The following is a 14339-nucleotide window of genomic DNA, read 5'->3' as shown; positions in this document are numbered from 1 at the left end:
GGCAGACAGTTAGAAACATTGGCTCAATGTTCACTCTGCTGTTTCAGTCAGATAGCCTACTAAAAGTCTTTACCTTCCCTGGTGTGATGGATTTTCCTGATCAGACGAAAACTGGAGCATAGAGAACCACTTACGTTGTACATAGTGGAGACTGGAAAAGCTGAAGAGGAAGGGGGGAGGGGGGGGGGTGGGGAGGTTGTGGTATTTTCGTGCATGCAGTCTGATCCTAAAACACAGGTGCAGCCTCCATGCAACCCTCTCTGCCTTTGAGCATACCCCACCCCCCTCCTCCCCGATGCAAAGTGTTTGTCCATCTGATCCTCCTTAAATCCTGATTATTATGGATTTGTCTTTTTCCAACCTGTGATTTGCAGAGATGAGGGTCTGCTAAAGGTTATCTGGTGAGGGAGTAGATCCCCCCCCCCCTAAACACACACACCCACCCACACACACACACACACACACACAAAAGTGTAAGTTAAGTAGCCATTCGGTCCTGTTTTAAATGTAGCCCTACATGGTGTTGTCAAATAGGGCACATATGAAGAAAATGGCATGCGCTTCAAGTGGAAGCTGACATTACGTAGGCTATTTACCTTCAGTTGCTTTCACAGAAAATAACATTGTAGCCTACAACTCACTGTTTTTAGACTCTAATCTGAGGAGTCCTGTCTCCCATAGAGAGAACACCTACTTGGAAGAAGAAGGGGGAAAAAACAGGGGGGGGGGGTCCACAGCTGAGATTTGGGGCTCCCAGAGGCGTCATGCAGAGCCGATCATTGTCTCTCACACTTTCTAACGAGCCATTTCACAACATCCAGACAGCAGATCGGCGGTGCGCAGCAGCAGCAGCAGCAGCAGCTTCGCCTCGGGGCTCTCTCTCTCCCTGACGTCGAACATAACTAACACTTTGGATTCAACGCGCGGATGGGGGCAATTACTGGACTTGATGTCTCCTTTCCGATCGACCGATAGTCAAATGAGTTAAACCATGGCTGCAGACATTTGAGTCCCCCGGGTGCGCGAGAAGTGTCTTTTTTTAAATGAATCCCAACTAAAAAGAAGAATTAGAAGAAAAGAAAAACTTTCATTTCACGGAGACGAAGATCGGTGGACATCATGTGCAGATTTGCGGATTTAACACTCAGAAAGCCAGTGAGTGCGTTTGATTTCGGATTACAGTGACACACTGGACGAGTTTCTCTTCCAGAGGGATATTTGTTTTTCGGAGTCTGCTCTCTCTCGCTCCTGGTCGCTGTCCTGCGGGTTCCTGCAGGACTCCCGAGTCGTGGAGAGCCCATGCAGTCGCCAAGGTTGGTTTGTCTTTAGTTCGAGACATTTAGAATGTCAACCGATTATATTTTACGCACGAGCCTCGGCCGTGTTTTTGCTGAGCTTGCGGAGATGTTAACCGTATCTCCGTGTCCTAAAATAGTTTTACATGCTTGAGTTCTACAATATTAACGACGTTAACCATTTGTCACTCAAGATTTGACTCATAAAAAGCTGCATTCACTTAACTTATTTTAAATGTTAAAGTATGCAGCGCTATTCAACGTCAGCATTGATCAGCTCCTCCCAAACAGAAATAGCTCTGAGGCTATACTTCTATTATCTGACATGGAATGGGAAGAATGGTCTTCTTCGGGCAGTGCAACAGGACAAATGCGCCTGCTGGCTGCACATTTACACCCTTTGAATCCCAATTGCATGACAGCATGTAATTAGACCAATAAACGAGCTGTCCATAAAGCTCACATTTAATGACAGGTTTGGTTGTCCTCTTAATGCCATGTGCGTTTGGGTCATGATTTGAGGTTTCATATCAACGCTCATAACAAGCGCCATCTGTTGGAAAAGAGGATCAGTCCGCTGTGACCATCAGTACAGATGATATAAAATATATATAGTGCACAATTTAACTGTGAAGAATAGATGAAGCACGTCACCAATATTACGTACATTACACTATATTTAATGTATGAACATGTCAAAATGGTGTCAGGTTTGACAGGTGATATCAGAGAGTTAAAGATCATATCTACTGGATTTATGGATATGTGTTACTGTTAAATGATGTCATCTTTACCTGGCACAGACATGTGGAGCACATGACCTGGAGGGATGTGTCTTTAGAAATATCTCCAGTAAAGCGTTCTTATAGTCCCCTTTGGAGGATAAATTAGTAAAACTCATGAAATTAATTAGCAATCAAACAATCTTTGGATTGATTGGACACTAAAACTATCATCCAAAGGCGAACATATAGATGATAGCAAACGCTTGACGAGAAAAGGCTACAGGGGGGAAGAAGCTGAACCTCATTTTGGTCGGTGGTGTAATCAAACTGATCAAATGTGCCTTTGATGTGACTGCAGGCCGGCAGCTAATCATTATTTTCACTATTGATTTAATCGTTAAGTCTATAAAATCTCCCCAAATTAGTCAGAAATGGCATCACAATTTGTCAGAGCTCAAGATGACGAGGTCATATTTCTTCTATACTTCAACAAACGGCAAAAAACACAAATACATTAATTTTTACAGTGATTTTAAACGGAGAAGGTTAGTGAGTTGTTGCATTTGCGAAGCTGAAACCAGAGAAGAGTTGGCATTTCTGCCTCAAAATTGTTGATTGACTAATCTAATAATCAACTAATCATTGACTCTGTAATTAAAATCAGATATTTCTTAACAGAATATCCTCACTGAAGAAATTGATTGTAGAATCCAAACTATCTATTAATAAGACCAAAGCTTAATTGTCACGATTGTGTTGCCTGAAATGTAACGACAACCAACCATCAGCTCATTGTTTATAAAGAGACAATTCAAGCAACAGGTTTCAAACCGACAATCTGCACCATCTTTTTTCCAGATGTGATGTGAACAGTCCACAACACATTTAAAGATATCTCCATACCAGCAGGAACATTTCATTCCTGTGTTTGCTCTACACACTGTGGCCGCTACAAGCCCCAAAACATTCCACAATCCATCGAAACACTTCACAGCATTATTTATACCTTTCAGCTGCAGTCATTCATTTTAGATGTGGATTCACGTTGTGTTGGAGCTGGTAGTCAGTGGGCACAGTGCCACCCTTGTTGAAAACATGTGGAGGCTCAGACCTCATTGTACAGGAACGTATCCATCATCCACGAGACGGACAGCAAGCATTCACAAAGACATTCACATAGTATGGAAAAACACTTTAGAGGCAGCCATAACCTGAGTGTTCAGCCGCCTGTGTGCTAGTATTTTGTTGTAAATGGTGGTAGAAAGCAGCAGCGATAATCAAAGAGGGTGGTACTACGCATGTGTTCAAATCCTTTAGACTAAAATACATTGGAAGAGGCCCACTCAATTACATGTCCTGCATTCTTAGTTTGACTTTAAATTCCTTTCCCATTGCTGATGTTGACCTGCGTATATGTGTACTGCGAGTATGGCTTCATGCTGTTGGGGGGTTTGGCATCATGGTTTGTTTTGCAAGTGAAATCTTTATATGCTGGGTAACGCCACACAATAGTGACAATTAAGCTTGGTTCTTTAATAATAGATGTTTAGAGATACTTGTGCACGATGGTGTTAATTTGCAAAGTGATAATGACACTAGAGAAACTCATTATTTTACTGATTTCTTTGTTTTCGCAGAACAACTTATTTTGAAGTCTAGCAATTTCTTCAGTGAGGACTTATTCTGTAAAGAGTAAAGAGAACAATGGCCGTTCCAACGCTGTAGGTATCATTGAGAACACACCGCTCATGTTCTTGGTGTTTTTGGGGGGGAATTTAACAACCAAGAACGAGTTGTCACTGTCATATAATTACAGACATATTTCACCATGTGGGTTTTTAAATGCTGGATGGATTTTAATTGTGCTTTCTTTACTTCCACTAATTGCTATTCAGTTGTTGTATAACCCTTTAAGGTCCTCCCAGTTCCAGTTTCCCCCTTTTTATTTGTACCCCTCGTCCAGCTGACAGTGTCTGAAACAATCAGGCAATTTAGAAATTTGCCAATCAACGGAAAATGTATTTGCAACTATTTTGATAATTGATTTATCATTTTTTGGAGCAGAAGTGCTTAATACTTGCTTGTTACACCCTCTCAAACAGGAATATTTAATGTTTTTGTATTTAATGTATTAACTAAATATGGGTTTTGGACTGCTGGTTGGATGAATATGTCTGCGTTTGGGAATCGTGACGGCTAAACGTCACTATCGCCTGACATTTTATAATGTAGACAAAATAAATAATATGTCAAATAAGAAGAAGAGTAATCAATAATAAATATAATTGTTGGTGGCAGGCCTAACACAAAACACCTTGTTCCAATTCCATACGTGATGTTTACACTGAGTGAAATATTCAATCCTAAAACGTCACATCTGGCTTCAACATGTCATCTAATGGAAATATTCCCGGTGTCATGTGCATCATTTTGTTCACATTTATGAAACATTCAGTTTGGCAAAATGTGCATATTTAGAACATTTAGGATCTCCACTAGAACATTACATAATGCTGTGTGGATTAAATGACCCACCAGTGAGAGGGCGAAAAGGGCAACTTGGCTTGCAGCCACCATTTTAAGCACTGCACTATTGTACCGCAGGTATAAACACGGTAATGAATGCTGATATGAGGGGCAGATCATTTACAGCTATGTGAGAATAAAGGTAATGCTCGTTGATATTGCACGCTGTCGTTACCCACCTCTTTCCCCCACGTTGACCTCCGCACGCACGCACGCGCCCGCGCGCACGCACGCACGCTGCTAGGAGGGATGACACTGCTCTCCTGTCTCGGGTCCCCCCTCCACAGAGAGGTGGCTGTTGTGATCTCAGCCCCACATCAGGCCGTCACACGCGGCGGCGCGCACTAACTACCACTTTGTGGGTCGCGGAGGAATCGGTCAGTCGGCGAACAAGTCCGCACATTGAGCTGTAATTTGAAACTGGGAGAGGGGGTTTAAGGGCAGAACAGGCAGCCCTGATTGGTTCAGGCTGTGCGCCGGCCCGCGGAGGCAGCTCCCTCCCGACACTCCCTAAAAGGAAGACGGATCGCCCGGCTGCTCTCAGCCGGCGGCCCCGCGCGGACTGTTCGCGAGCTCACTCGGCGTTAAACAAGCTCTCAGCAGCTCGTGATGCGATGACGGGACTTCAGACATCTTTAGTGGACTTTTTGTGGGTTTTGCCAACGAGGACTCGGTGGCTCTAACTCTTCTCCTCTCTCCTTCCTTCATCCGGGCTGAGCAGGGAGAGGAGTGAAGTGCGACCCCGAGCTGGATGGATGGTTATGGGGAAAAGAGGAAGACCCTCGGCGCCTGACGTGTGCAGAGTCCTCGCGGTGTTCCTCTCGCTCTTCCCCTCCGGTAAGAAGCTGCTTCTCACTTTTACATTCAAGAGAAAAAGTTTTCGAGTAAAGTGTTTTGTTTTTCCTTTCTTTAAAATAAAAATAAAAATTCAACCCACTGTTATGTTTTCCCTGATACGGATTTAAACTACTTAAAGTTAATACAGTTATGTTGAATTATATGGTTGAACTTCGTGAATCATAACGCAGCTTGTGTTTAGCCTTAACAAACTACTTTAACAACAAAGTTGCCAGGTTCGTTCACTATTTATCAGCCGAAATGTCTTCATGGTAATATAACTGAACTACAGTTGCCTGCTACGCCACAATATTGCTATAATATTGCTAATTGCTATAAATATAGCGATGTAACCTTTAACTAAAAGTCGCCGCAGCAAATCAGTCGGACTGACATTTAATTAATACAATGTTGATTACAATCTCCAAGAAACTAGATTACTCTGATTTATTTATTTTTACTTATGGAAAAGGTTGAAGTTTTGGAAAATATAACAGGCCTGGAAATGAAAACTAATGTGGATGACACACGTTAGTCGGTGTTTTTCACTTGTTTCCTGCAGACAAAGTGAGAGCTGCTCCTGGAGCTGTGCAGCCCAGACGCTGCTTGTGTTTGGGGGATGGTGCACATGCCTCTTTTTCAAACTTGAAGTTAGGGTAGTGATAAGCAGGGAATAACACTTTGAGATGCTTTAATTGCTGCCATTACAACTTAAATAACTTCTCTTTATGGTTTGAATGCCCCTGTTGCAATGCATATGTCCAAAAATCCACTATAATAGCCCTTTTTTTGAAGATTTCTTCAAAGTTTGAGTGAACCATTGCAGTGTCAATGTAGCATTACATTACATTGGAGAGAGCGGTAGTGAAGCTTTCAGGAGGATTATTGTTTAAAACTTGAAAGTGTTGATACCCCCTCCCCCCCCTCCTTGACAACCTCCTTGGTGAAACTTCTCCCAGCCTATTCAAATAAGTGTTTTATTAGTCAAAGGTAATACTAGTCAAACATGGTGCGACAACAAGGTCTAAATGTTTGAAGACCATTGTGTCGACAGGATGTAGCGATAAAGCTGAGGACAACACTCTACTGTCGGCAGTGTTTACTATCAATACAGGTGTGGATTAAGATGCCCAAACTTTGACACTAACCAATAGCCCATGGGGGTCAACGGTTGACCAGAGGGATGTTCAGACCTGCGTTTAATTCTCAAAATAAGTCCTTCATGCTGTGAAAATATGTTACATATAGGCATTATGTTATTTGTCTTTTTTAAATGTACAAACAAATCTTGGCAGTAAATATGTATAATGACAAGAGGCCATCGAGATAATAGGCAAAACAAAGTTTGTGACACCATATAAGAGATCCCACTGTTATTAATACATGTGCTTAATTTCATGTATAGTAACTACAATGCCTGCGTGGGCATTAAAGCACAGTTGGAAATACTGATAATTCTTGTTTTTCGATTAAGTGATTAAGTGTCATCGCTAACAGCCAAAGTGTATCTAAAGCCTTTTTCTGTGTCTTTATCATGTTTCTAAATGACATGGGGTCCTCTGGTTTGCTTTTTGTTCAAACTGTCTATTGTTCCTCCCTGACAGTGAGTCTGCAGTGCAAGATCCTCAAGTGTAACTCCGAATTTTGGGCCTCCACCTCAAGCTCTGGACCCGAGGAGGAGTTTTGCACAGCACTGCGAGCGTACAACGGATGTGTGCGGCGGACTGCGCGAACCTGCAGGGGCGACTTGGCCTACCACTCCGCCCAGCATGGCATCGAGGATCTAATGAGCCAACACAACTGCTCCAAGGAGGGGCCGACATCCCAACCACGTGCCCGCATACCTCTTCCTCCTCCGCCGCTCCTGCCTGACAGCCAGGAGCGCTCCGATGGCCCGGAGGTCTGCCACTATGAGCGGAGTCTTCTTCGCAACACAGCGCCGCCCAACTACACCCACTGTGGCTTCTTTGGAGATCCACACCTCCGAACATTCGGTGACGACTTCCAGACATGTAAGGTGGAAGGAGCCTGGCCGCTCATTCACAACAAATACCTGTCGGTCCAGGTGACCAACACTCCTGTGGTGCCCGGGTCTTTGGCCACCGCCACAACCAAGGTGAGGATCCCTTCTCTTCGTCCTGTATGCATGGGCGATATGGTCGTCTTGGTTCCAAAACAATAACTCGGGATCAAACTTCAAATCTACTTGGGGCTGCATCTAACAAGTATTTTCATTTATCGACTCATCTTCTGATTAATTTCTCTGTTAATCGATGAAAATTGTCCGTCACACATTCCATGCTGAACTTATATTATATTTAATTTTGTCCGACCCGGCAGTCAAAAAACTCAAACGCTCAGTTTACTGACACATAAAATTCAAAAAAGCAGCACGTTGTCACATTTAAGAAGCTGCTTTCAACTGTTGTTCAGACAAAAAAATAGCAACTGGAAGATGTACGCTCTGGAAAATTGAGAAACATTTTTTGCACATTTTCTAGGCGAAAAACATAAAACCGACAAATTCATAAATAATGTAGATGATCATGAGTTGCACTTTGCTACATTGATTTTACATGTCGGTTGCAACAGATCAACTTACTGTTCATATTTTGGTTGGTATGAGTCTCTCTTTCATGTGGTCTGCCAGTCGGAGCTGCTGTGGGGTGCTTCTCTTGTCAAACTCTGGACTCTGGTTCGTGTTTCGATGAGGTCCACAATGAAGACAAACCCAGCTCAAAGATCTTGATATGCTTTATACATCATATGTTAGTTTTAAAACAGCAGCGCTGCATCAGATGTTAACACGAGGCTCCATTCTCCCTTTTCTCAGTGGGCGGCTCACACTGACGTTCGGCCACTCGGGCTCGTCCACACTGAGCCATTAAGTTAGGAAATGTTGCGTCTGCTCGTGACTGCACACATTACCACTACGTTATGAGATATCTTCTTTTATAGCATTATCAACAGTGCATTCCTCATTATTGTTGTTTACTTTAATGGTACGAGGGTTCTTTGGGACGTCTGGCCCCGAAATGGCTTTCAGTAGAACTTGAGGTAAAAAAACCGAGACGTCTGAGTATTTGTCGTGGTTATGGACCTCAGCCACTTTGCAGAGTCTCATAAGCGAGGTATTTATCCTGAGGCATACAGCAAGATCATTTGTCCTTATGAACTTTTGTCGAAAGTTTAATTTTCAGCAATCAAGGTTTCTTAATGATACTCTATGAAGTATTTGGTTTTCTTTTAGCTTTTAAAGTAATGACATTTTTATAATGCTGTTCTTGGAAGCACATGAGACAACCGTTTTTAAGATCTTGATTCTGGACAAAGGGAAAACAAGGCAAGAGCCAATGCCACCTGTGCAAACAAGGCCCATCCGCTGAAAGATCTGCAATAGCAGAGCTCTTTCTCCAGCGAATAAAACTGTCTGGTTATTTATATCTTCATTCTGATGGAGGGATAATGGAGGCATTTTTGTTTGTTTTCATTAAAAGCTTTAGAAAAAGACCCTGGGGAAAAAAAACAAGTGAATGTAGATGGGAACTGTTCCCTGAGAGAAGGTGGAATGGAGACCGAACCGGTGCGGCAGATAAACGGTCACGCTAATGGCGTATTCTGTAGGCTCCCTCCGTCCTCTGGCCCAAGCCGGCACACATCGGTCCCTGGGCTTTTCCTGGCACCGCCGCTCCAACAATGGCTCATTGGTGTCCTGATGAAACCAAGCTTGCCGAGTCGTGAGCGGTCTCCCTTAATTAGCTGCAGAGTATATCGCTGTGCGCTGGCCCGACGCCACTCCCTGGAGCATAGTTCTGGGGTTCACAGGCAGGTTTGTCAGCGCTATGAATGGATCGTCTTTGTGTCTGCAAACTGAGGCCTGATTTTACATGGCCGAGACTCGTGTTTTTCGAGGGCGTTTACCTTGGCCTCCCCGATGCAGTGCTGAAATATGACACTTAAGTGGGGTGGATGGCACATATTGCACAAACTTGTTCCTTAATGCAAGTGTGTAGGCACTTCCCTTTTTTTATAAATCGGATGTTTACATTGACTGCGTTTTACTAGGATTCCCTACGTCACCAGAGAAGCGCCGCGACTAATGTCTTTTATTGTGTCTCTTTTCTCGCAGCTGACGATCATCTTCAAGAATTTCCAGGAATGCGTGGACCAGAAGATGTTCCACGCGGAGACGGATGAGCTGCCGGCTGCGTTCGCAGACGGCTCCAAGAACGGAGGGGATCGGCACGGAGCGAACACCCTGCGCGTCGTGGAGAAGGTTCCCGGGCAGCATGTGGAGATTCAGGCCCGGTACATCGGAACAACCATCGTGGTCCGGCAGGTCGGCCGCTACCTGACCTTTGCCGTGCGCATGCCGGAGGAAGTGGTGAACTCGGCGGAGGAAGGCGATAACCAGGACTTGTACCTGTGTCTTCACGGCTGTCCGGCCAACCAGCGCATCGACTTCAGAAACTTCAAGACTCGAGCGGCGGAGGCCCAAAGCGCCGGCCGGACCCGGGGCGGCCCGGCGGCGCACGGGTTTACCTACCAGTCGGCCAAGGCCAAGTGCAAAGAGCGGCTCCCGGTGGAGGACCTGTACTTTCAGTCGTGCGTGTTCGACCTCCTCTCCTCTGGAGACATCAACTTCACCATGGCCGCCTACTACGCCTTGGAGGATGTGAAGATGCTCCACTCAAACAGCGAGCGGTACCACATCTTTGAAAAGGACACTCTCATGAGTAATTCAGGCCAGAAGGGCAAAGGCCTTCGGTCCCTCCTCTTCCTCAACGTCCTGGCGGTCTTCCTGTGGGTTGAATGTTGCACAGTTCATCTCTAGTTGCTTGACCACAGTCTCTTCATGGTGTATCTGTCTGTGAGTGTTTTGAGTCCCATTGCCACGTCGTACATTGGCTCTGGTTCTGTGACTTGACTGGTGGCTTGCCAGTAGGGTCCTCCCAGCCCAGAGTCTCATTTTAGTAGGATCGTCACGTCTCGACTTTGGTCTCATGACACGTCGAGGTCACCGTGCTCCCACCTATCATCACATGTGTTTAGCTGGTTCAGAGGATTGGTCTTTGATGAGAGCAGCGCTGAGAGAGCCCAGCTGCCCCGGAGCTCAGGATATCCACCTCGGATTAAATCCCACATTCTCACCGGGCCCGCATGCCTCTGGGAAAGCCGGACAAGATGATCTTTTGCAGAAAGAAGAGTTTGCTGATCCTCCGCTCCTGATCCACTCATTGGTGCCGAGCCAGTGAAGCTCTGCGTGGCTCATGTGGCGAAGCGAGAGGACCTGACAGGAGCTTTTGTCAACCGAAGGCCAGAAGCAGCTCTATGTTTGATTAGTTTCCAGCTTCGGAAAAGCCGGAGCCTTTTGGAAGAAGCACTCAGCCAAAAGGATCTCAGAGCAGCGTCTCCAGTTGTCTGCTGTGGAGATTAATGGGTCACATTGTAATACAATTGTGTGTCTGTGTGAGTGTGTGTGTGTGTGTGGGTGGGTGTGCATTAGTCAGATGTGTGTGCAGAACTCTGCATCTGTGGTTAATTTAGTGTGTTTGTGGGTCCAGGAGAAATCTTTCCCATGTCTGTGGAACCCAACATTTTAGAAATAGAAAAGATGAGGCGCTTCAAAAATCTGTCGATAGTCTTCAGCCGCCTAGGAGCGGATTTTATTAAAAAGATCTCTTTTCAGTGTCATACAGACGACTTCCACCCCATCGGTCGGGTGCTGGTCAGACGGTGTTTCGTATTTTTACGTCTGTAAAGTGAATGTAACAAGAAAAGCAAAAGAACAACGTTAGCTGAGGACTCGTAGCGTTTACAGAATGTAGATCAACCCGTCGCACTTCGAGGGCTCTTCAAGAGCATTTAGTGACTTTAACTCTCCATTTCAAGTCTGTGGTGTCGATACTGTTGGTCGTAGCTGTCGAGACGTCGCCGTTAGTCAGTTTAGCATTTTCTGGACTGCCAGTGTGCTGACCTTGTGCATAAATGATAAGCATATGGCAGGAGACGTGACTTTATGGCTTAAGTCGTTGCCAAAGAACAAGCCCATGTGCCAACATTTCCCTCACAGCTGAATTTCCATCTTTCAGTGTTTAACAATTCACATTCGGGGGATTCTTAACTGTACATATAACCTGTGTGTGTTGGTGAAGTTTGCATTACAGTAACACTGTAAACCAGCATTTAGTTTTGGTTTTAGCTGTCGCACCTTTTGCTTTTCTTGTGTTTCATGATAACTTTCCATTTGAACTCTGGCGCTCAGCTGCAGCATCTGGTAATGTGCAAGTCATCCATGTAGATCCAGTTACTCCTCTGGCACAGTTTTACGGCCATTTATCCTTTTACACTGAAGTATTTGGCAGGCCTTACTACTGCTATTTGGAACATGTAATGGTGCAGCCGGACGGCAACAAAAAAGTCAAACAAACAAATGATTGTAATGTTGAATCTTGTGTTAATAGATATCAGTTGTGTTGTGACTTTTACAGTATATGGTTCTACATTTGAAATGTGAGGTTGTACATATGTTTTGTGAGTTTAAATTTGTATATTACCAGTTGTGTTTTGGATTTATCACTCCTGTTTTTGTACATTTTGGTGAATGTGAACCTTTTATGATTTGAAAAAGGGATTTCTTGCAAAAACATGAACGGCACAGAACAAAATATTCTTTACGATATAAAGTATACTCCCCTGTTCTGTGTGGAGTAAGTGAGACACTGCTGGTTGTCATCACTTTAAATAACACGTGCTGAATGCAGTCCACATCATCTAGAAACTGAATGTAGAACGTGTTCTGTGCCGTTCATGTTTTTGAGTTTAAAGCACTTTATGTTTTCTTTACCATTTAGCTTATTTGGTTTGAATTTCTGTGTCAGACTTGTAATGGTAGAAAAGAGTTTAAAAAAAATATTGCTCAATGGGAAAAGCCAGAAAGATCAAACTGTAAGTAGAGCAAATGTGGTGCCACACGCCAGCTGTTTATAATGTAAATTATTTATTGAATAAAAGAAAATGTCTTGTTAAGGAGTTGCCCTCTTGTCTCAGTTGCTGTGAGAGCGGTTGTTCAAATTTAGTTTATTTTCATAACCCAGTGTTGGACTGCCCCCTGCTGGAAAAATGGGGTGGTGAATGGGAATAAACGTCCAAAGAATAATCCCAAAGTCTTGATTTAATAATAAAAAATAAAAAGTTTTAGTACAAATGTAAGTTTTGTATAAATAAAATAACATTTTTCTGTGCAGACAAATGTTATAAAGGACGACAATGTCTTTAGAAGGCCAAACGTGTCTGCTTCATGCACACGTGTCATGATTAAGAAATGATATCCCAGATGTATGCGTCTGTTACTGTAGCATACAAGAGGAAATCTTATTAAATACTTTCCCTAGAATTATGTTGACATGATCAATATATGCTATTTGAGATAGTATCTATAAACATGTTAAATTAACAGGCATAGATTAACATTTTGAGTGAGAGCTGTCTAGATACTTTGAAATGTTAAAAGTGTGTGTTTTTCTATAACTGAGAACTCCAAGGTTGACGTAAATGTAAAACATCTTCCTAATTTACCAGCAATTACAAATTATCTTTAAAATGTGTTTTATTTATTGGCTTTCAGAATCACCAGAATTCCTGTTTTTCACATCTCATGCATATGGAAACCCATTTCTGAAAGAGAAAAGTTTTTTAGAAATAAGATGAAAACGTAGCTGTGGTAACAGAAATATCCCCATGGTAACGTTACATCAGACGCCACACAGCCCTTTAATCCAGAGACGCATTATGATTTTTGTCTTTTCAGTCTGGCCACGCAAATCCTAGACTAGCCCCTGTCAAATATAACGGAATAGGGTTATTAATATTTGTTATGTGTGGCTTTCTGGAAAACAATAAATGTTTACATTTAGGTATCCCTGCGATCGTCACACTTTTTCTGTTACAAACTGACCCCGGCCCCCATCGGAGAAGGAGAAAGTTATGTGGCCCTCATAGGAAAAAGTTTGAGGACCCCTGATTTAGAGAATGAAAAACACTGGTGAATCTTAATCATATTCAAGGTTTCAGCTCAACTGTTGGCGCCTTAAATGCAACTTAATGACTTGGAAGACAGCGGCACTTTGATGTGGCACTTTATTTTTTAAGCCACTTTGATGTGGTTTAAAAAAATGAATAATTCCATATTGCTATGTATAATATATGCATGTCACGTTACTGTGTCTCTATCCTGTTGTGTCTCTACGCTGCCATGTTCAGCTATTTGTTCAGTAGACTTTTGGTGAGTTGACTCAGACATAAACCTTTGAAAGCATCTAATCTCATTCACTCTCTATCAAGCCACAACGCAGCATAATCTCCGGTAATCCGGAGGTGTTTGAAAGATATGGAGGCGCCTCGTCTCCTCACTGTGCTGCTTTAATGGGCCTCAGTAACGGAGTATTATGTCCTAGTACTTCAATAAAATATACAATACGACTGAAATATTTGGTTTACACAATAACTAGTTTAAATTTGACAGCCTAATTTATTCAAACAAAATATTAAACAAAATTGACACTGTGCTTTATTGGTCTCACCATTGCTGTATGATTTTGATCAAACTAAATACTTATGTTTCCATCAATGAGCGTGTTTAAAGTTAATAAGTCATTTTTGTGCATAAAAGAGGGAAAGTCCTACCGGGAATGTTATAACAAGTCAAAATATCTGATGCGAAAAGGGTCAAGTGCAAGATGTTTAGAGTTGAGATAAATCAACGAACAATAAATCACTCAAATCATTCCGGACGTTTATGAGACCCTGACAAGGAATAAGGATCAGAATATCCACCTATCGGATCCTCCGCTTCTCAGATGACTACGCATTCAGTCCATCCATCTCATTTCGACTTTCTATTTCATAATTCTGATTTACCATGGGAATATTTTATTATCACAGCTACAGTTTTATC

At 43.1% G+C, this 14339-nt stretch overlaps 1 protein-coding gene across 1 annotated transcript; it reads left to right on the top strand.

Annotated features, from left to right (window-relative positions):
* The first annotated feature begins 856 nt into the window (after positions 1-856).
* rgma (repulsive guidance molecule BMP co-receptor a) lies at positions 857-12412 on the top strand. Its single transcript, XM_056417416.1, has 4 exons — positions 857-1313; positions 5268-5383; positions 6988-7499; positions 9513-12412. The coding sequence occupies exons 1-4, from the start codon at positions 1300-1302 to the stop codon at positions 10215-10217; spliced, it is 1347 nt and encodes a 448-aa protein (XP_056273391.1). The 5' UTR covers positions 857-1299; the 3' UTR covers positions 10218-12412.
* Positions 12413-14339: the final 1927 nt, after the last annotated feature.

Source organism: Pseudoliparis swirei, chromosome 6, assembly GCF_029220125.1.
Source record: "Pseudoliparis swirei isolate HS2019 ecotype Mariana Trench chromosome 6, NWPU_hadal_v1, whole genome shotgun sequence".
Lineage (NCBI taxonomy): Eukaryota > Metazoa > Chordata > Actinopteri > Perciformes > Liparidae > Pseudoliparis > Pseudoliparis swirei.
This window is presented reverse-complemented; position numbering and strand designations above follow the sequence as displayed.

What these genes read in the sequence shown, in the direction of transcription:
- rgma (XM_056417416.1), top strand. An exon ending in CCTCTCGCTCTTCCCCTCCG is followed by an intron (nt 5,384 to 6,987) that starts GTAAGAAGCTGC and finishes CCTCCCTGACAG; the next exon opens with TGAGTCTGCAGTGCAAGATC. An exon ending in TGGCCACCGCCACAACCAAG is followed by an intron (nt 7,500 to 9,512) that starts GTGAGGATCCCT and finishes CTTTTCTCGCAG; the next exon opens with CTGACGATCATCTTCAAGAA.